Source organism: Cyprinodon tularosa, unplaced genomic scaffold, assembly GCF_016077235.1.
Source record: "Cyprinodon tularosa strain WSP-4 unplaced genomic scaffold, ASM1607723v1 ctg260, whole genome shotgun sequence".
Taxonomy (NCBI): domain Eukaryota; kingdom Metazoa; phylum Chordata; class Actinopteri; order Cyprinodontiformes; family Cyprinodontidae; genus Cyprinodon; species Cyprinodon tularosa.
Window position 1 is genome coordinate 490,811 of NW_024038962.1, and position 14,209 is coordinate 505,019.

Sequence of the window (14,209 nt, forward strand, 5' to 3'; positions counted from 1 at the left end):
TAGTGCAAAGTGCTCTAGAATGGTTCTTTATTCCCCTTAACAACATTAGGATATAATGGATAGGATATGATGTTGGCATCATCAGCAGGATCACCTTCTAAATTATCTTAATATCTATCCTGACAGCCTGCGCCTTATGGAGGGGAAGGAGCAAAAATCAACAGTTATCTTGAAACCAGAGAAATGCTGAGATTTGGTAAACAAAAACAGACGGAAGTTTCCAGAGACAAATGTGACAGTGACACTGTGAGATCATTTGGATTCAATCGCTATGACAATATTACTGTTTTTAAAATAATTTCTGTGACTATTGTCTAGGAAATGTTATGGTGACAGGCCTGGTGATGAGAAGGACTCCGGCAAATGTTCACCATCTGGGATGTTACCCCTATAACCCAGGGATACCCCAAGTCGGTCTTTGAGGGCTGCTGTCCTGCAGGTTTTAGAGGTTTACCTACTTCAGCACAACTGATTCTGATTATTGCAGTTCAACAAAAGCCTGTTAATCAGCAATCAATGAAACGTATCTGCTATAACCTAACCCAACTAAAACTCCACAGTGTGACCCGTGGCCTGGCTGCTGCGGTCTTTGACCTCCATTATACTGTTTTTTTCTTCCCCTCCTTGTGTTCTTGAACAAATCTCAGCGGTCTTCACAAGAATCACATTTTAACTGACTGTAAATTAAACATAAATTGACTAAATTTGCTCATTAGGCAACTTCTGATATCAGTATATATTAGTTCCCATGTGTCAGAAAACAGGAGTGATCCACATCATTAAATGGCCATATTGGTAGGCAAGCAGCGCACTAAGCTACTATATCTATCAAACAGACAGTAAACTGATACTCTTAACCAATATGAAAGAAGAAGATACAGCCACAAAAACTGCTGCTGTCCGAAACAGCCGGAAAATAGAAAACATGTCCGACAATGCAGAAAAAATGCTTTTAACACCTTTCTATGACATAGACGAAGAGTACAATAGAATAAAAAACAAAGTTTCTGATGGGAGAAGCTGGAGATCAATGTTTTTAAGCTCTCTATCTTTCCATAATGAACTCCTTATTTTCTGTTTGCTGGGATGTCAGGTGAAAACTGCGTTTAGTTGAGCTGTCTGCATGCTCGGACTATGATTTCACCCGACAGAAAATAACCTGTGCAAGCACTGTAAAAACTACAAACAAAATAAACATTCCTTAATAGTTTAACTTTCTTAGCCGTAGAGGAGGGTAGTAATTAGTTACATTTACTTGAGTAACTTTGTTAAGCAAAATGTAGTTTCAGGAGTAACTTTACTGCATCTTTTACTTTACCAAGTGTTATATTATTAGGGAGTATCTCTGTTTCTATTTCACCCTACCAGAGATCAATGGAGCTCAGCTGATGTTTTTGGTCGAAAAGGTTTTCCTTTATCTGTATTGGCTGACATAAGTATGCCTTGGCTTATTCATTAGGGCTGTGGTTCTCAAATGGCACGCCCCCTAGGGGTGGTGTAGTGTAAATGGAGGAGATGTAGTAGAAATTAATAGAATAAATTACCCAATTTGAGATGGTTTTATTTATTTGTTTATTGATAGCCAGGTTAAATTCTCTTACACAGTAGAAAAAAAGCTAAAGTTTGAATAACAGCACTTTAAAAGTAGAATTTTTAGCAATTTAAGGTAGATTCTAGTTAATTTCATGGCAATATTTCATTAACTGCTGCAGAATTTTCTCTTGAACTCTTGAAAAGGTTGGAGCTGGGTTAGAGATTGAGGGGATGGAAAAACTTTCTTGTAATAAAAAGAGGGGCCCAGCTTGGAAAGTTTGAGTACAGTCGGCAGCATTGGCATTTTTATTTAAATTAAGATTTTTGTTACATTTGTTATCATTGTTTCATTTGTATTGTGTAAATGGAGGGAGCAAAAGAAATATCGGCTCTAAGAATGAACTCATAAATATTGGCAGCACATATTGGGGATCGGTTAAACTCATGTCTGTAATGGCCTTAAATAACCCGTATCTGACAATCTCTATACTTTAAGTGAGTAACTTTATAAAATAAAAAGTGCACACACACATACAATTTATTTTAAAGTGAGACTTCATATTTGTACACAAGCTTGGTTGTTTTTGTTTCTCCTGAGCTAACTGAGCCCATTTTAAAGATCAAGTGGACAAAATAAGTTTATCCTGTCATTGGATATATTTGGCACTCGATCAAGTCAACAGAGTTGGGTTTCCCATTAACTTCCATGACTGCAACTGGATACAGTTTGGTGTGTAGAAACTTGACTGACCTGAATCGCATCCGGACCATCCCTTATTGAACACCTTAAGGATTAGAACCAGATCCAGCACAAAGTTTGCCGTTTTCATATCAATTATGAATCCCTTTGCAAACATATTATTTATATACACATATATATATATATATATATATATACACATACATATATATATATATACACACACATGTATATATATATACACACACATGTATATATATATATACACACACATGTATATATATATACACACACATGTATATATATATACACACACATGTATATATATACACACATGTAAATATATATACACATGTAAATATATATATACACATGTATATATATACACACATGTATATATATATACACATGTATGTATATATATATATACACATGTATGTATATATATATATATTATATATATATATACACAAAACGAGGAAAATAAATAATTGAAGTTCTCCCACCTAGAAATCATGGAGGGGTCTGAAATTGTCATCATAGGTGCATGTACACTGTGAGAGACATAATCAAAACAAAAAATCCAGAAATCACAATATATATTTTTTAAAACTATTTATTTGTATAATGTAACCCTGCGATAGACTGGCGACCTGTCCAGGGTGTATCGTGCCTCTTGCCTGTAGACAGCACCAGCACCCCTCGTGACCCCAGGTGGGACAAAACGTGATGGAAAATGGATGGATTTGGATGGTATTCTAGGGATGGTACTCCTCATTCTTTTTCCTCCAAACACAGTTAGTAAAATTATGACCAAAAAGTTCTATCTTGGTCTCATCTGACCACATGACCTTCTCTCACGACTCCTGTGGATCATCCAACTTGACATTAGCAAACTTAAGTCATGCCTTGGCATGTACTGGTGTTATCAGGGGAGCCTTCCGGGCCATGCATGATTTCACACCATGACATCATAGTGTATTACCAACAGTAACCTTGGAAACAGTGGTCCCAGCTCTTTTCATGACATTGACCAGCTCCTCCTGTGTAGGTTTCTCTCCTTTCTTAGGATCATTGAGGCCCCACAAGGTGAGATCTTGCATGGAACCCCAGTCTTTTCTAATGATTGCTCCAACAGTCGACCTTCTTTCACCAAGCTGATGGCAATTTCCCCATAGACCTTTCCAGCCTTGTGGAGGTCTACAATTTATTCTTGAATGTCTTTGGACAGCTCTTTGGTCTTTGCCATGATAGTAGTTGGATTCTTATTGATTGTATGGGGTGGACAGGTGTCGTTATGCAGCTAAGACCTAAAAAAGGTGCTTCTAATTTAGGATAATAAATGGAGTAGAGGTGATTATTTAGAAGCCAGACTAACAGTTCTTTGAGGGCCAGAATTCTAGCTGATAGACAGGTGTTCAAATACTTATTTGCAGCTGTATCATACAAATAAATAGTTAGAAAATCATGTATTGTGATTTTTGGATTTCCATTGTTATGTGTGTCACAGTGGAAATGCACCTAAAATGACAATTTCAGACCCCATTATTGCCACAGGCTCTTACATACTGATGGAGCTCAGGCTTTTGCTCTACTATTTTTCTGCCTGCTCGACTACTGGTCATGGCTGAGGCAAGGAAAAAGTTTAAACCTTCTGAGGAGGCTAAAAAGAGAAAACGTTAAATGGAAAAACAAGAGTCGATCATGGAAAGGAGTTTATTCGCTAGCAAAGGTTGAAAGAAGGACGCCCTAAAGAAACTCTGCGTGTCCTGCTTTTTTTAATAAACTACCTGTTTCCTCAGTGTGTTCATGGGGTCAAAAAACCAGGGGCCATGACAGATGTTTAGTAGACGCAAAATAAGCGCAGTTACAGGTCTAGCTTCCCTAGTGACCAAAAGTTACACAGTGGGCCTTTAAATTATGTCACAGTATCGTTTCTTGTCCTCTATAAGATACCAGATTTCGTAACTTAGGCTTTATTGTCTAATTACACTTGTTTATGCATTACTCAGCTCTTATGAGAAATAAGTCTTCTTGTTGAATACTTCTTTACTCTTACTTTCATCATTTCTTGATTGTCCATCTTTTTTTATTTAACTTGGGTAAAAATATGTCAAATAGTGCTATTTAAATTGAATACAATGTTTGGTTACTCTACCTACCTCTGTTAGTAAAGCCATTCTGCCTACCATGGCAGTTAGTGACAGAGTGAGGCAGGATATTTCAGGTCGCATGGGAGGAAAATTGGAAAAAGGACTGATGAATACAAGTGCCTGCCACACCTTTCAGATTGTCATCATCATCATTAAATGTTTGTTTTTTTAATCAAGTGCAACTTTACTTCCATTTCACAACTGTGCACTACTTTGTGTTGGTTTGACATGTAAAACTCCATTAATTTTCAGTAAAGTATTGTTAAAAAATGACAAAATGTTGAATTTCAGGCAGAAATACTTTTTAAAGGGACTTTAATTATTCTTTAAATACTTATTTGCAAAGGTATCTGAGACTTCCTGAGAGGTAAGCTTTTATTTTATCTCAAATGTGTTTTACCGGAATCATTTTAAGCTTCTGATCCGACTCTTTCCTGTATGTTTTAGTCTGTTCAGCACTTTGTGAACCATTATTTATCCTAAAGTGTTTTACAAATAAAGAGGTTATGGTAATTTTTTGTGCAGTAAACTCTTACCTTCATATGTTCCATAAGGTAGAACTCTGTTCCTATTACTTCCACGTCTGTGCAGTACAATAGGGGCTGAGGGACAGGGAAACCAGCAGAGAAAAGGGCCCTCTGCACTCGGTACTCTCTATCCACCTGCAGGTTATCAGATCACACATGAGCTCCACTAAATGCATAAACTGTGAGCATAGCATGCAGGATTGATCTCTCAGGCCACATTTGGGCTATTCCCTCGGTGCGTCTTGGCTCATGACACTTTAGATAAAGATCTGCCAGAAACCACTAATTGATGCTACAATCTCTGCCAGTAAACTGATGGCTGTCAACCAATTGGCTAAATCTCTCCATGGCTTGGAAAAGACCTCCAAAAACATAACAATGAATCAAAACAATTAACTAATTTTTTCAAACCTTTGCAAGACAATTTTCTTCTAAAAATCACTCAATGACAATCAGATATTTTAAAAAACAAAAACAAAAAAAAAACACTTTTAATATAAAGTCTATAAACTTGTGCATAGAATTACACAACACACAAGTCATTAACTGAATAATAATATTAAACAGCTGAATTAGTTATCTTCTAGTGATCTATGGCTCAAAAAGACTTCTATTGCTGCCCCCTTCTGGATAAAATAGAGAATTTCACCCAGCTGTGTTTTTATTTATATATTTTTTCAGTTTTAATAGAATTTCAAAGTAGCGTCATTTAGCGCGCGTGGCTGGAAGCTCACCTTGTGAGCCCCGGGAAGCAGCTCCCCGGTGGGCTTCTTCCTGAGAACATAACTTGAAGTTGCCTGGATCAAGAAGGTTGGGTTAGACTGGCCAGCACTGCAGAGATAACAGCAGGATGTCGTTCGCTGCGTTACAAGAAGAGCTTTGGACAAAATAAACCAAGGAAGCCAGTCTGCTCTGGCGATTTAGTTTACCTGTACTGTCTTACGGTCAGGGGGTCGTTATTTGACACCAGAGACGTCCCACTCAGGTATCTCTGAAGGCTGCCAACATTAAACTTGTGTTGTGCTCGCACCGGTGTTGTTTGCTCTTCCATGATTGAGATATTTCAGGTTAATCATCAACACCGCAGAGCTAAACTCTGAGCAGGAGTGGCGCTGCACTGAAGTAAGCTTCTTATTCGCAGTGTCTTGTATTAAGGGCTATTTCACAGTACAGGAACATGGACCTTTGACTAGCTTTTTTTTTACTAAAGGTATAAACCTGTAGAGTAGTCAAATCTGGACAAAATCAAACCTTTCTCTACCACACATTGAATGTTTAAACATACAGTTATCGAGTAAAATAATAATGTGGGCATTGGAATTTATGTAGAAGTTAATTATTGTAATATAATTTAAAATAATCCTCCTCCCATTGGTTCCTTGGATTTCTAAAAGTAGAATGGGAGGCAGATCGTTTAGTTATCAGGCTCCTCTCCTGTGAAACCAACTACCAGTTTTAGTCCGTGAGGCAGACACCCTGTCTATTTTTAAGAGTAGGCTTAGATTAAGGTTATCCAGTTCTATCTCTATAGTTATGCTGCTATAGGCTTAGACTGCTGGGGGACAAAGGGACCCCTTCTTCATCATTCTGCTACATTCTATCTCTATTTTCCCATTCTGCAGTATTTGTTGGTTCAATCTCTAATGCTATGCCCTCTGCTTTTTCTGTAAGTAGCTTCGGCTCATCTGTTCCTGTGACACCATCTTAGAGAGAAATATCAGCTGTGATGCTGCCATCAGCACCTTTGTTTATAGATTTTCAAGCTTGGCCTGTTTTTCAGTGTAGTCCTGTTTCTCTGATTGCAACTGGTAGGATGTGCTCTCTTCATCCTCTGATGTGGAAGCTGGCTCGAACCTCCTCTGCCGGTCTGTTTCCTGGATGGGGAGGCCTGTGGATCTGGTTGTAAGTTGCCTTTTATGTCTCTGCTTCTGTGTCCTTGAACCCCAGTCAGTCTCGGCAGATGGCCGCTCACACTGAGCCTGGTTCTGCTGGAGGTTTCTTCCTGTTAAATGGAAGTTTTTCCGCTCCACTGTCGCTACAAGCATGCTTAGTGTGAGGGATTGCATTTGAGTCAATGAGTAGATGCAATCAACTGGTTTTCCTTAGATAGAAAACTTTAAATCAATTTGACTGTATGATCTGGTTAGCTGTAAAGTGCCTTGAGATGACATGGGTTGTGACTTGGCGCTATATAAATAAACTGCATAAAATTGGAATTAACATCTATGTTTTGCTTTTTTTGTATATTTGGAAAGCCAACAATTTCAACCTTGGTTTGACTGGTCTGAATGGGACTAAAATCAATAATTAAAAATAAATTAATATGAATAAATATTTTAACATATATATTTTAGAAGTACGGATTACAGTTTTTTTTTAATCATTGGAAGTATTCAGAGCGATCGAAATCCAAACAAATTATTACAATTGAATACAATCAAACAATTAAGATAAACGCGTTAATGTGTACATGATTTCATACATTTCCGAGTAGGATATTTTAGACAAAAGCTATAGGAGCTCGATTTAGTGACGCGGACGCTCCAAATCTGACACAAACTTCAAGGTCATAAACTTTTTACCGTGGGCAACACGGTAAGATCTAAAGTTTACAAATATAGCTTGTACTTTTCTAACTTATACACTCAGCTGTGTAAGAAATATTTAAATGATACTTACCATCCAAAACTCCCAGTAACATAGGAACGCTAGAAGGTCCACGTATTAGGTTTCTACACGGACACAGTTTGCGGTCGCACACACCCTGACAGCTGACTTCAGAAAGGAAGACGTGTACTTTTTCTATCCCATGCTGATTGTTTTGAGCTTGTTTATTCTCCGTCTGTTTGGGCTCGTTTGTTTCCTTTGCAGCGGCATCTTTAAACGGGATTTAATCGAATCAATGGCGACGGTGGAGGAGCTGAAGCTGAGGGTGAGAGAGCTGGAAAATGAACTGATCAAGTGTAAGCAGAGGCAGTCTGCTGCGGAGGATGCTCACAATAGACCCAAGATTGATCAAATGAGCGCCGAGGTAGTGGATTCCAACCCATACAGGTACCTTTTCTGGTATTATATTACTAGTTTATTATAGTTTAGTATTATTTGTTAAACCAGAGGTGTCGCCTAGTGACTCATCGCCTCTGATTATCGCTGTGCTGCATTTCTTAACCACATCCCAATCTCTGCTGTCTTCCAGCCGCCTTATGGCTTTAAAAAGAATGGGCATCGTGGATGATTATGAGGTAGGGCTTTTACTGAAAGAACTTTTTCTTTTTTCTTTTGTTACTGCTATCGATATTTAAACTGAGAACAATGAGGGAGAGCTGATGTTGAGAAGTACAGGTGCTGGTCATAAAATTAGAATATCATGAAAAAGTAGATTGATTTCAGTAATTCCATTTAAAAAGTGAAACTTGTATATTATATTCATACATTACATACAAACTCATATATTTCAGATGTTTATTTTGTTTAATTTTGATGATTACAAATGACAACAAATGAAAATCTCAAATTCATCATATCAGAAAATTAGAATATTACTGAAGACCAATAAAAACAAAGGATTTATAGAAATGTTGGCCAACTGAAAAGTATGAACATGAAAAGTATGAGCATGTACAGCACTCAGTATTTAGTTGGGCCTCCTTTGGCCTGTATTACTGCAGCAATGCGGCGTGGCATGGAGTCGATCAGTCTGTGGCACTGCTCAGGTGTTATGATAGCCCAGGTTGCTCTAATAGTGGCTTTTAGCTCTTCTGAATTGTTGGGTCTGGTGTATTGCATCTTCTTCTTCACAATACCCCATAGATTTTCTATGGGGTTAAGGTCAGGAGAGTTTGCTGGCCAATTAAGAACAGGGATACCATGGTCCTTCAACCAGGTACTGGTAGCTTTGGCACTGTGTGCAGGTGCCAAGTCCTGTTGGAAAATGAAATCTGCATCTCCAAAAAGTTGGTCAGCTGCAGGAAGCATGAAGTGCTCTAAAACTTCCTGGTATGTGGCTGCGTTGACCCTGGACCTCAGAAAACACAATGGACCAACACCAGCAGATGACATGGCACCCCAAACCATCACTGACTGTGGAAACTTTACACTGGACTTCAAGCAACGTGGATGAAGTGCCTCTCTTCTTTTCCTCCAGACTCTGGGACCTTGATTTCCAAAGGAAATGCAAAATTTACTTTCATCAGAGAACATGACTTTGGACCACTCACCAGCAGTCCAGTCCTGTTTCTCTTTAGCCCAGGCAAGACGCTTCTGACGCTGTCTGTGGTTCAAGAGTGGCTTGACACAAGGAATGTGACAGCAGAAACCCATGTCTTTCATACGTCTGTGTGTGGTGGTTCTTGAAGCACTCACTCCAGCTGCAGTCCACTCTTTGTGAATCTCCCCCACATTTTTGAAGGGGTTTTGTTTCACAATCCTCTCCAGGGTGCGGTTATCTCTCTTGCTTGTACACTTTTTTCGACCACATCTTTTCCTTCCCTTCGCCTCTCTATTAATGTGCTTGGACACTGAGCTCTGTGAACAGCCAGCCTCTTTAGCGATGACCTTTTGTGTCTTGCCCTCCTTGTGCAAGGTGTCGATGGTCGTCTTTTGGACAACTGTCAAGTCAGCAGTCTTCCCCATGATTGTGTAGCCTATAGAACTAGACTGAAAGACCATTTAAAGGCTTTTGCAGGTGGTTTGAGTTAATTAGCTGATTAGAGTGTGGCACCAGGGGCCATCAATTTTGAACCTTTTCACAATATTCTAATTTTCTGATATGATGAATTTGAGATTTTCATTTGTTGTCATTTGTAATCATCAAAATTAAACAAAAATAAACATCTGAAATATATGAGTTTGTATGTAATGTATGAATATAATATACAAGTTTCACTTTTTAAATGGAATTACTGAAATCAATCTACTTTTTCATGATATTCTAATTTTATGACCAGCACCTGTAAACCTGCATTAACATGCATATTGTGACTCATCTGAAATGATAGTTCAGATTTGGTAGAGTCTGAAGCACTGATTCTCCATCAGTATGGATCTGGACTTGCCTGGGCCATTTTTAAATAGGTCAATATGTTTTGATCTTAATTCAATAGTTTAGTTGCATTTATCCTGAGATAGCTTCTCTGTCCCTGTTAAAGAAAGGTATCCCCACAGCATGATACTACCCCAACTATGCTTTGCTAAGGGAATGATGTCTTTCCTCAAAGTCCTGAATCGATTCAATTTTGATTCATACAGTTCTAAATCGATTAATTTCGATTTGATCCATTTTTACAATAATGAAAGTTGTTCAACTGTGTTTCAAAATGTTTATGTATTTTATTTTTTTCCTGTCACATTAAACACAAGGTGCAAACTTGTAAATCAGACAGTTTAAACTTGAGGTGTGAACAAAGCTGTCTCATAAGTGCAAACTTGCCTCACTCGAGTGTGCAGACGTGACACAGCGGGGACACAGCAGACATGAGCTGCATTATCTCCACTGCACAAACCATATTTGCAGCGTTGTCTGTAACAACTACAGGGTGTTTTCTGGTCAGCCCCCATTTGTTAATGTCTTCAGTCAACCTATTGGCTATATTTGCAGCTGTCTGGCTGCTCATTTAATTTAAAATGTGAACGTCATGTGCGTCACTATAAAACTAATCAACCTCATTCCCTAGACACTGATTTTGCAAAAATGTACAGGAATCAATTCAAAATTGATTAAATCGATTTTTTTACCCAGCCCTACTTCATAGGGATGTCTGGTGTGTTACCTGGTCTTTATGCTTGTGTTTGTTTAATACTGTTTTATGACAAATCATAAAGCTTCACTGAGCAGTCATGTACAAACAAAGATTGATCTTAAATGGGAAGAAGAAAAGTTATTCAATTATCTAAAAGGATAAAAAAAATTTTTTTTTATACTTTTCCGATTGTCATCCTTTATATTTACTTTTTTTTGGATGGGTTCAGAATAACTTTTTAGTGTGTTTTTTACATGGTCCTTTAACATTTTCTTAATATATATATATTTTTTTCCCTCAAAGAAAACTATTTGTCGTACTTAGTAGTTATCTGTTTGAATAAAACTGACAAGCTGTGTTTTCGCTCAGCTGAGTCCAGATTGGGCAGATCTAACTTATAGATTTTGCAGTGGATTTGCTTCATCTTGTCAGTAAATAAAAAAGCAGTGCTATTCTGTTGTTTCATTATTTATAGAACATACGGGTACTAAGGGCTTGTTATGTTTGTAGTGGATTTAAAAAAGAATGGAAATCCTACCAAAGCCTCATATAACAAGTTTTGGATTAATAACTATTTTGGATTCTGTTGACAGAAAATCCGGACATTTTCCGTCGCTGTAGTTGGTGTTGGAGGCGTCGGCAGCGTGACTGCTGAAATGCTCACTAGATGCGGCATCGGTAAGGTAATAGAAACCTCCTTGTTTTTACCTTTTTTTTGTGACAAATTCTTTCCCATTTTCCTCCCATGTGTTCGGTGTCCTTGTACAGTCTCACCAGTTCTCCCCTCCTTCGGTTTTACAGCTGCTGCTGTTTGATTACGATAAAGTAGAGCTAGCCAACATGAACAGACTGTTCTTCCAGCCTCACCAGGCAGGCCTCAGTAAGGTGGAAGCAGCAGAACACACCCTCAGGTAACAGCAGAAGTTGTTGTCAGCAGAAGAACACCATAAAGATCCTAACCCCCGTTCTATTTATCTTTATTTGTTTCATTGTTTTCCAAACAGAAACATCAATCCAGACGTGGCTTTTGAGACTCATAACTACAACATTACAACACTGGCCAATTTCACACATTTCATGGATCGCATCAGGTTGGCATCCCAGCTTCCCAGCTTTGTGTCTATGAAGACATTTTTGTTAACATAATTCTGCTGTTTGTTTGTTTTTTCAGCCATGGAGGGTTGGAAGAAGGAAAACCAGTGGATTTGATTCTGAGCTGTGTGGATAACTTTGAAGCCAGAATGGCCATTAATACAGTCAGTGCCTCACTGTGAGCAGAAAGCAGCCCATCAGGCTGCTCTCTCTAGGTTGTAATATTTCAGTTTTTGATGTTGCAGGCCTGTAACGAACTGGGCCAGATCTGGATGGAATCTGGTGTGAGTGAAAACGCCGTATCGGGACACATCCAGCTCATTATTCCTGGGGAGACGGCCTGCTTTGCCGTACGTTGACAAACTTTTTTTTTTCCCTCCCTGATATCGTTCTTTTTACCAACCCTATGTACAGACTGTATTCTGTCTGTTCCTTAGTGCGCCCCTCCTCTGGTGGTAGCTGCCAACATCGATGAGAAAACCCTAAAGAGGGAGGGAGTGTGTGCTGCCAGCCTGCCAACTACAATGGGTGTGGTTGCAGGCCTTCTGGTGCAAAACGTCCTCAAGTACGTCGTCGTCGTCAACCCCTCTGGCTGGCGTGAATGAAGCCATGACAAAGTTAGATTTATGTACTTAAACTCTCAAGATTTTAGGAGATTCACGGGTTTTGTTCTTCAGGTATCTGTTGAAATTTGGGACGGTCAGCTATTATCTCGGATACAACGCCATGCAGGACTTTTTCCCCATGATGGCCATGAAGGCCAACCCTCAGTGTAATGACCGCCACTGTCGGCGGCAACAGCAGGAGTATAAGGTTAGCAGTTTTTCCTCTGTTTTGGGGGGAATTTTTATGCAATAGCAGAAAACAAAATAGAATGTAAGTGTGAACTGGAATTTGATTATCATTTCAGTTGATTAATAGCTTAGGTTGTAAGCTAACAAAAGGTGGAAAATGGCAGGAGAATGAATGCATTTTGTAGTTGCTGCATCAGTTGGGGAAACCTAGTTTTGATCTGTGTGGTATTTTGTGTTCAGAAGAAAGAAGCAGAGCGGCCCAAGGTGGAAGTGGTGCAGGAGGAGGAGGGAGAGATCGTGCATGAAGACAATGAATGGGGTGAGCGGAGGTTCTATTTGTTGCATCGACTTTACTTCCTTGATTTCTTCTTCTCTAATAACAAATATAAACACTACTCCGCAGGTATTGAACTGGTTTCTGAAGTGACGGATGCCGAGTTACAGGCGGCAACGGGGGCTGTGCCTGACCTGCCAGAGGGCATCACTGTGGCATACACCATCCCAGCTGAGGTTAGTTTCCTTCAATTAGCCACAGATTTAAAGGAACTAGTTTGTTGGGTTAACTTCTTTAATGGTTTGAACAATAAACAGTTGCTGCATGTTTCCATCTTGACAATTATACCCTGTTTCTTTACCAGGAAACGGGCAGCGGAGAGACGGTGGAGGAGAGTGAAGTGAGCTTGGAGGATTTAATGGCTCAAATGAGAAAGTTGTAGACAACGAACCGAAGATGCTTTTCTGCAGGACATTTTTTCGTCTTTGTATTCATATTTTTATTTTACATTCCCCACCAAACAGAACTCTAGAATAAACTAAAGAACTAAACAGATCATGCATGAAACTGGCTGCAGACACAAATTAATAACTGGAATGACATCAAATTCTCACGAAATATCTTAAAGTACAAAATTGTTTGTAAAAAAATATTCCTTAATCTGTTTATTAAGTTTTATTTTGACTGTTTCCATTTCTCTGCCATGTGACCTTCCGCCATAACATTTCTGAACACTGTCTCAATAAAAATATTTATTAGATTCTATATGATCTTCTTAAAATGTTGCATGATTTATTCTCCAGGGCAGATTTACAACATGAACACAGTGGATATAAAAAGTTGTACACACCAAGGTTGAAATATCAGATTAATCTGATGTATATATTTTTTGTACTTTTTCCACATTTAAAGCTACAGTGTGTAACTTTTAGCGACATCTAGCGGTCAGACTGCAGCAACATGAACGTCTCCCCCCCACCGCTTCTCCCCCCCAACAGTACGGCGAGCTTAACGGGACAAAATGTCTTCCACGATGTCCGCATCACCTACCTTCTCAAGTGATGAGGTTTGTTTACATAGATAATTTTACAGATAGTATTTTATTAGTCTGTGTAGGGTATAGATTTGATGTAGACTTAAGATAATAAATATACCAGTTATTTTTTCTACATCGTTGTGACATTTTGGCGATCTCGCAATCGCTAGTTTGTTGGCTCTGCGCTGCCGTAGCGCAAAGATGTCTGCCTCCATGGCTGCGAGACCCGCTCCTATGTAATTATAAATAACGAATTCTAAGGCAACGCAAATATTAAGGTTAAGAGGCTGAGCTCGTAGATGATGATAAAATAACAGTTATGTATAATATATTACATTTCTGACTGTATATCCCTGTAATTA

General features: G+C 38.7%; 2 protein-coding genes across 2 annotated transcripts in view; one reads left to right on the forward strand and one right to left on the reverse strand.

Moving 5' to 3' along the window:
* acad11 (acyl-CoA dehydrogenase family, member 11) overlaps nt 1–7,802 on the reverse strand; it is a 41,235-nt gene extending 33,433 nt beyond the window's left edge. The window contains exons 1-4 of the mRNA XM_038288977.1: nt 7,593–7,802; nt 5,843–5,957; nt 5,648–5,744; nt 4,923–5,048 (exon numbers count right to left, since the gene is read on the reverse strand). Of these exons, the coding sequence (XP_038144905.1) occupies nt 4,923–5,048; nt 5,648–5,744; nt 5,843–5,957; nt 7,593–7,614 (360 nt within the window). The 5' untranslated portion in view covers nt 7,615–7,802. The remainder of the gene's footprint in view (nt 1–4,922; nt 5,049–5,647; nt 5,745–5,842; nt 5,958–7,592) is intronic.
* On the forward strand, nt 7,645–13,576 carry uba5 (ubiquitin-like modifier activating enzyme 5). Its single transcript, XM_038288978.1, has 12 exons — nt 7,645–7,967; nt 8,110–8,155; nt 11,245–11,334; nt 11,453–11,562; nt 11,656–11,742; nt 11,823–11,907; nt 11,989–12,093; nt 12,181–12,308; nt 12,421–12,556; nt 12,778–12,856; nt 12,941–13,047; nt 13,176–13,576. Exons 1-12 carry the CDS (start codon nt 7,723–7,725, stop codon nt 13,251–13,253), a joined length of 1,296 nt encoding a protein of 431 aa, XP_038144906.1. The 5' UTR covers nt 7,645–7,722; the 3' UTR covers nt 13,254–13,576.
* Nucleotides 13,577–14,209: the final 633 nt, after the last annotated feature.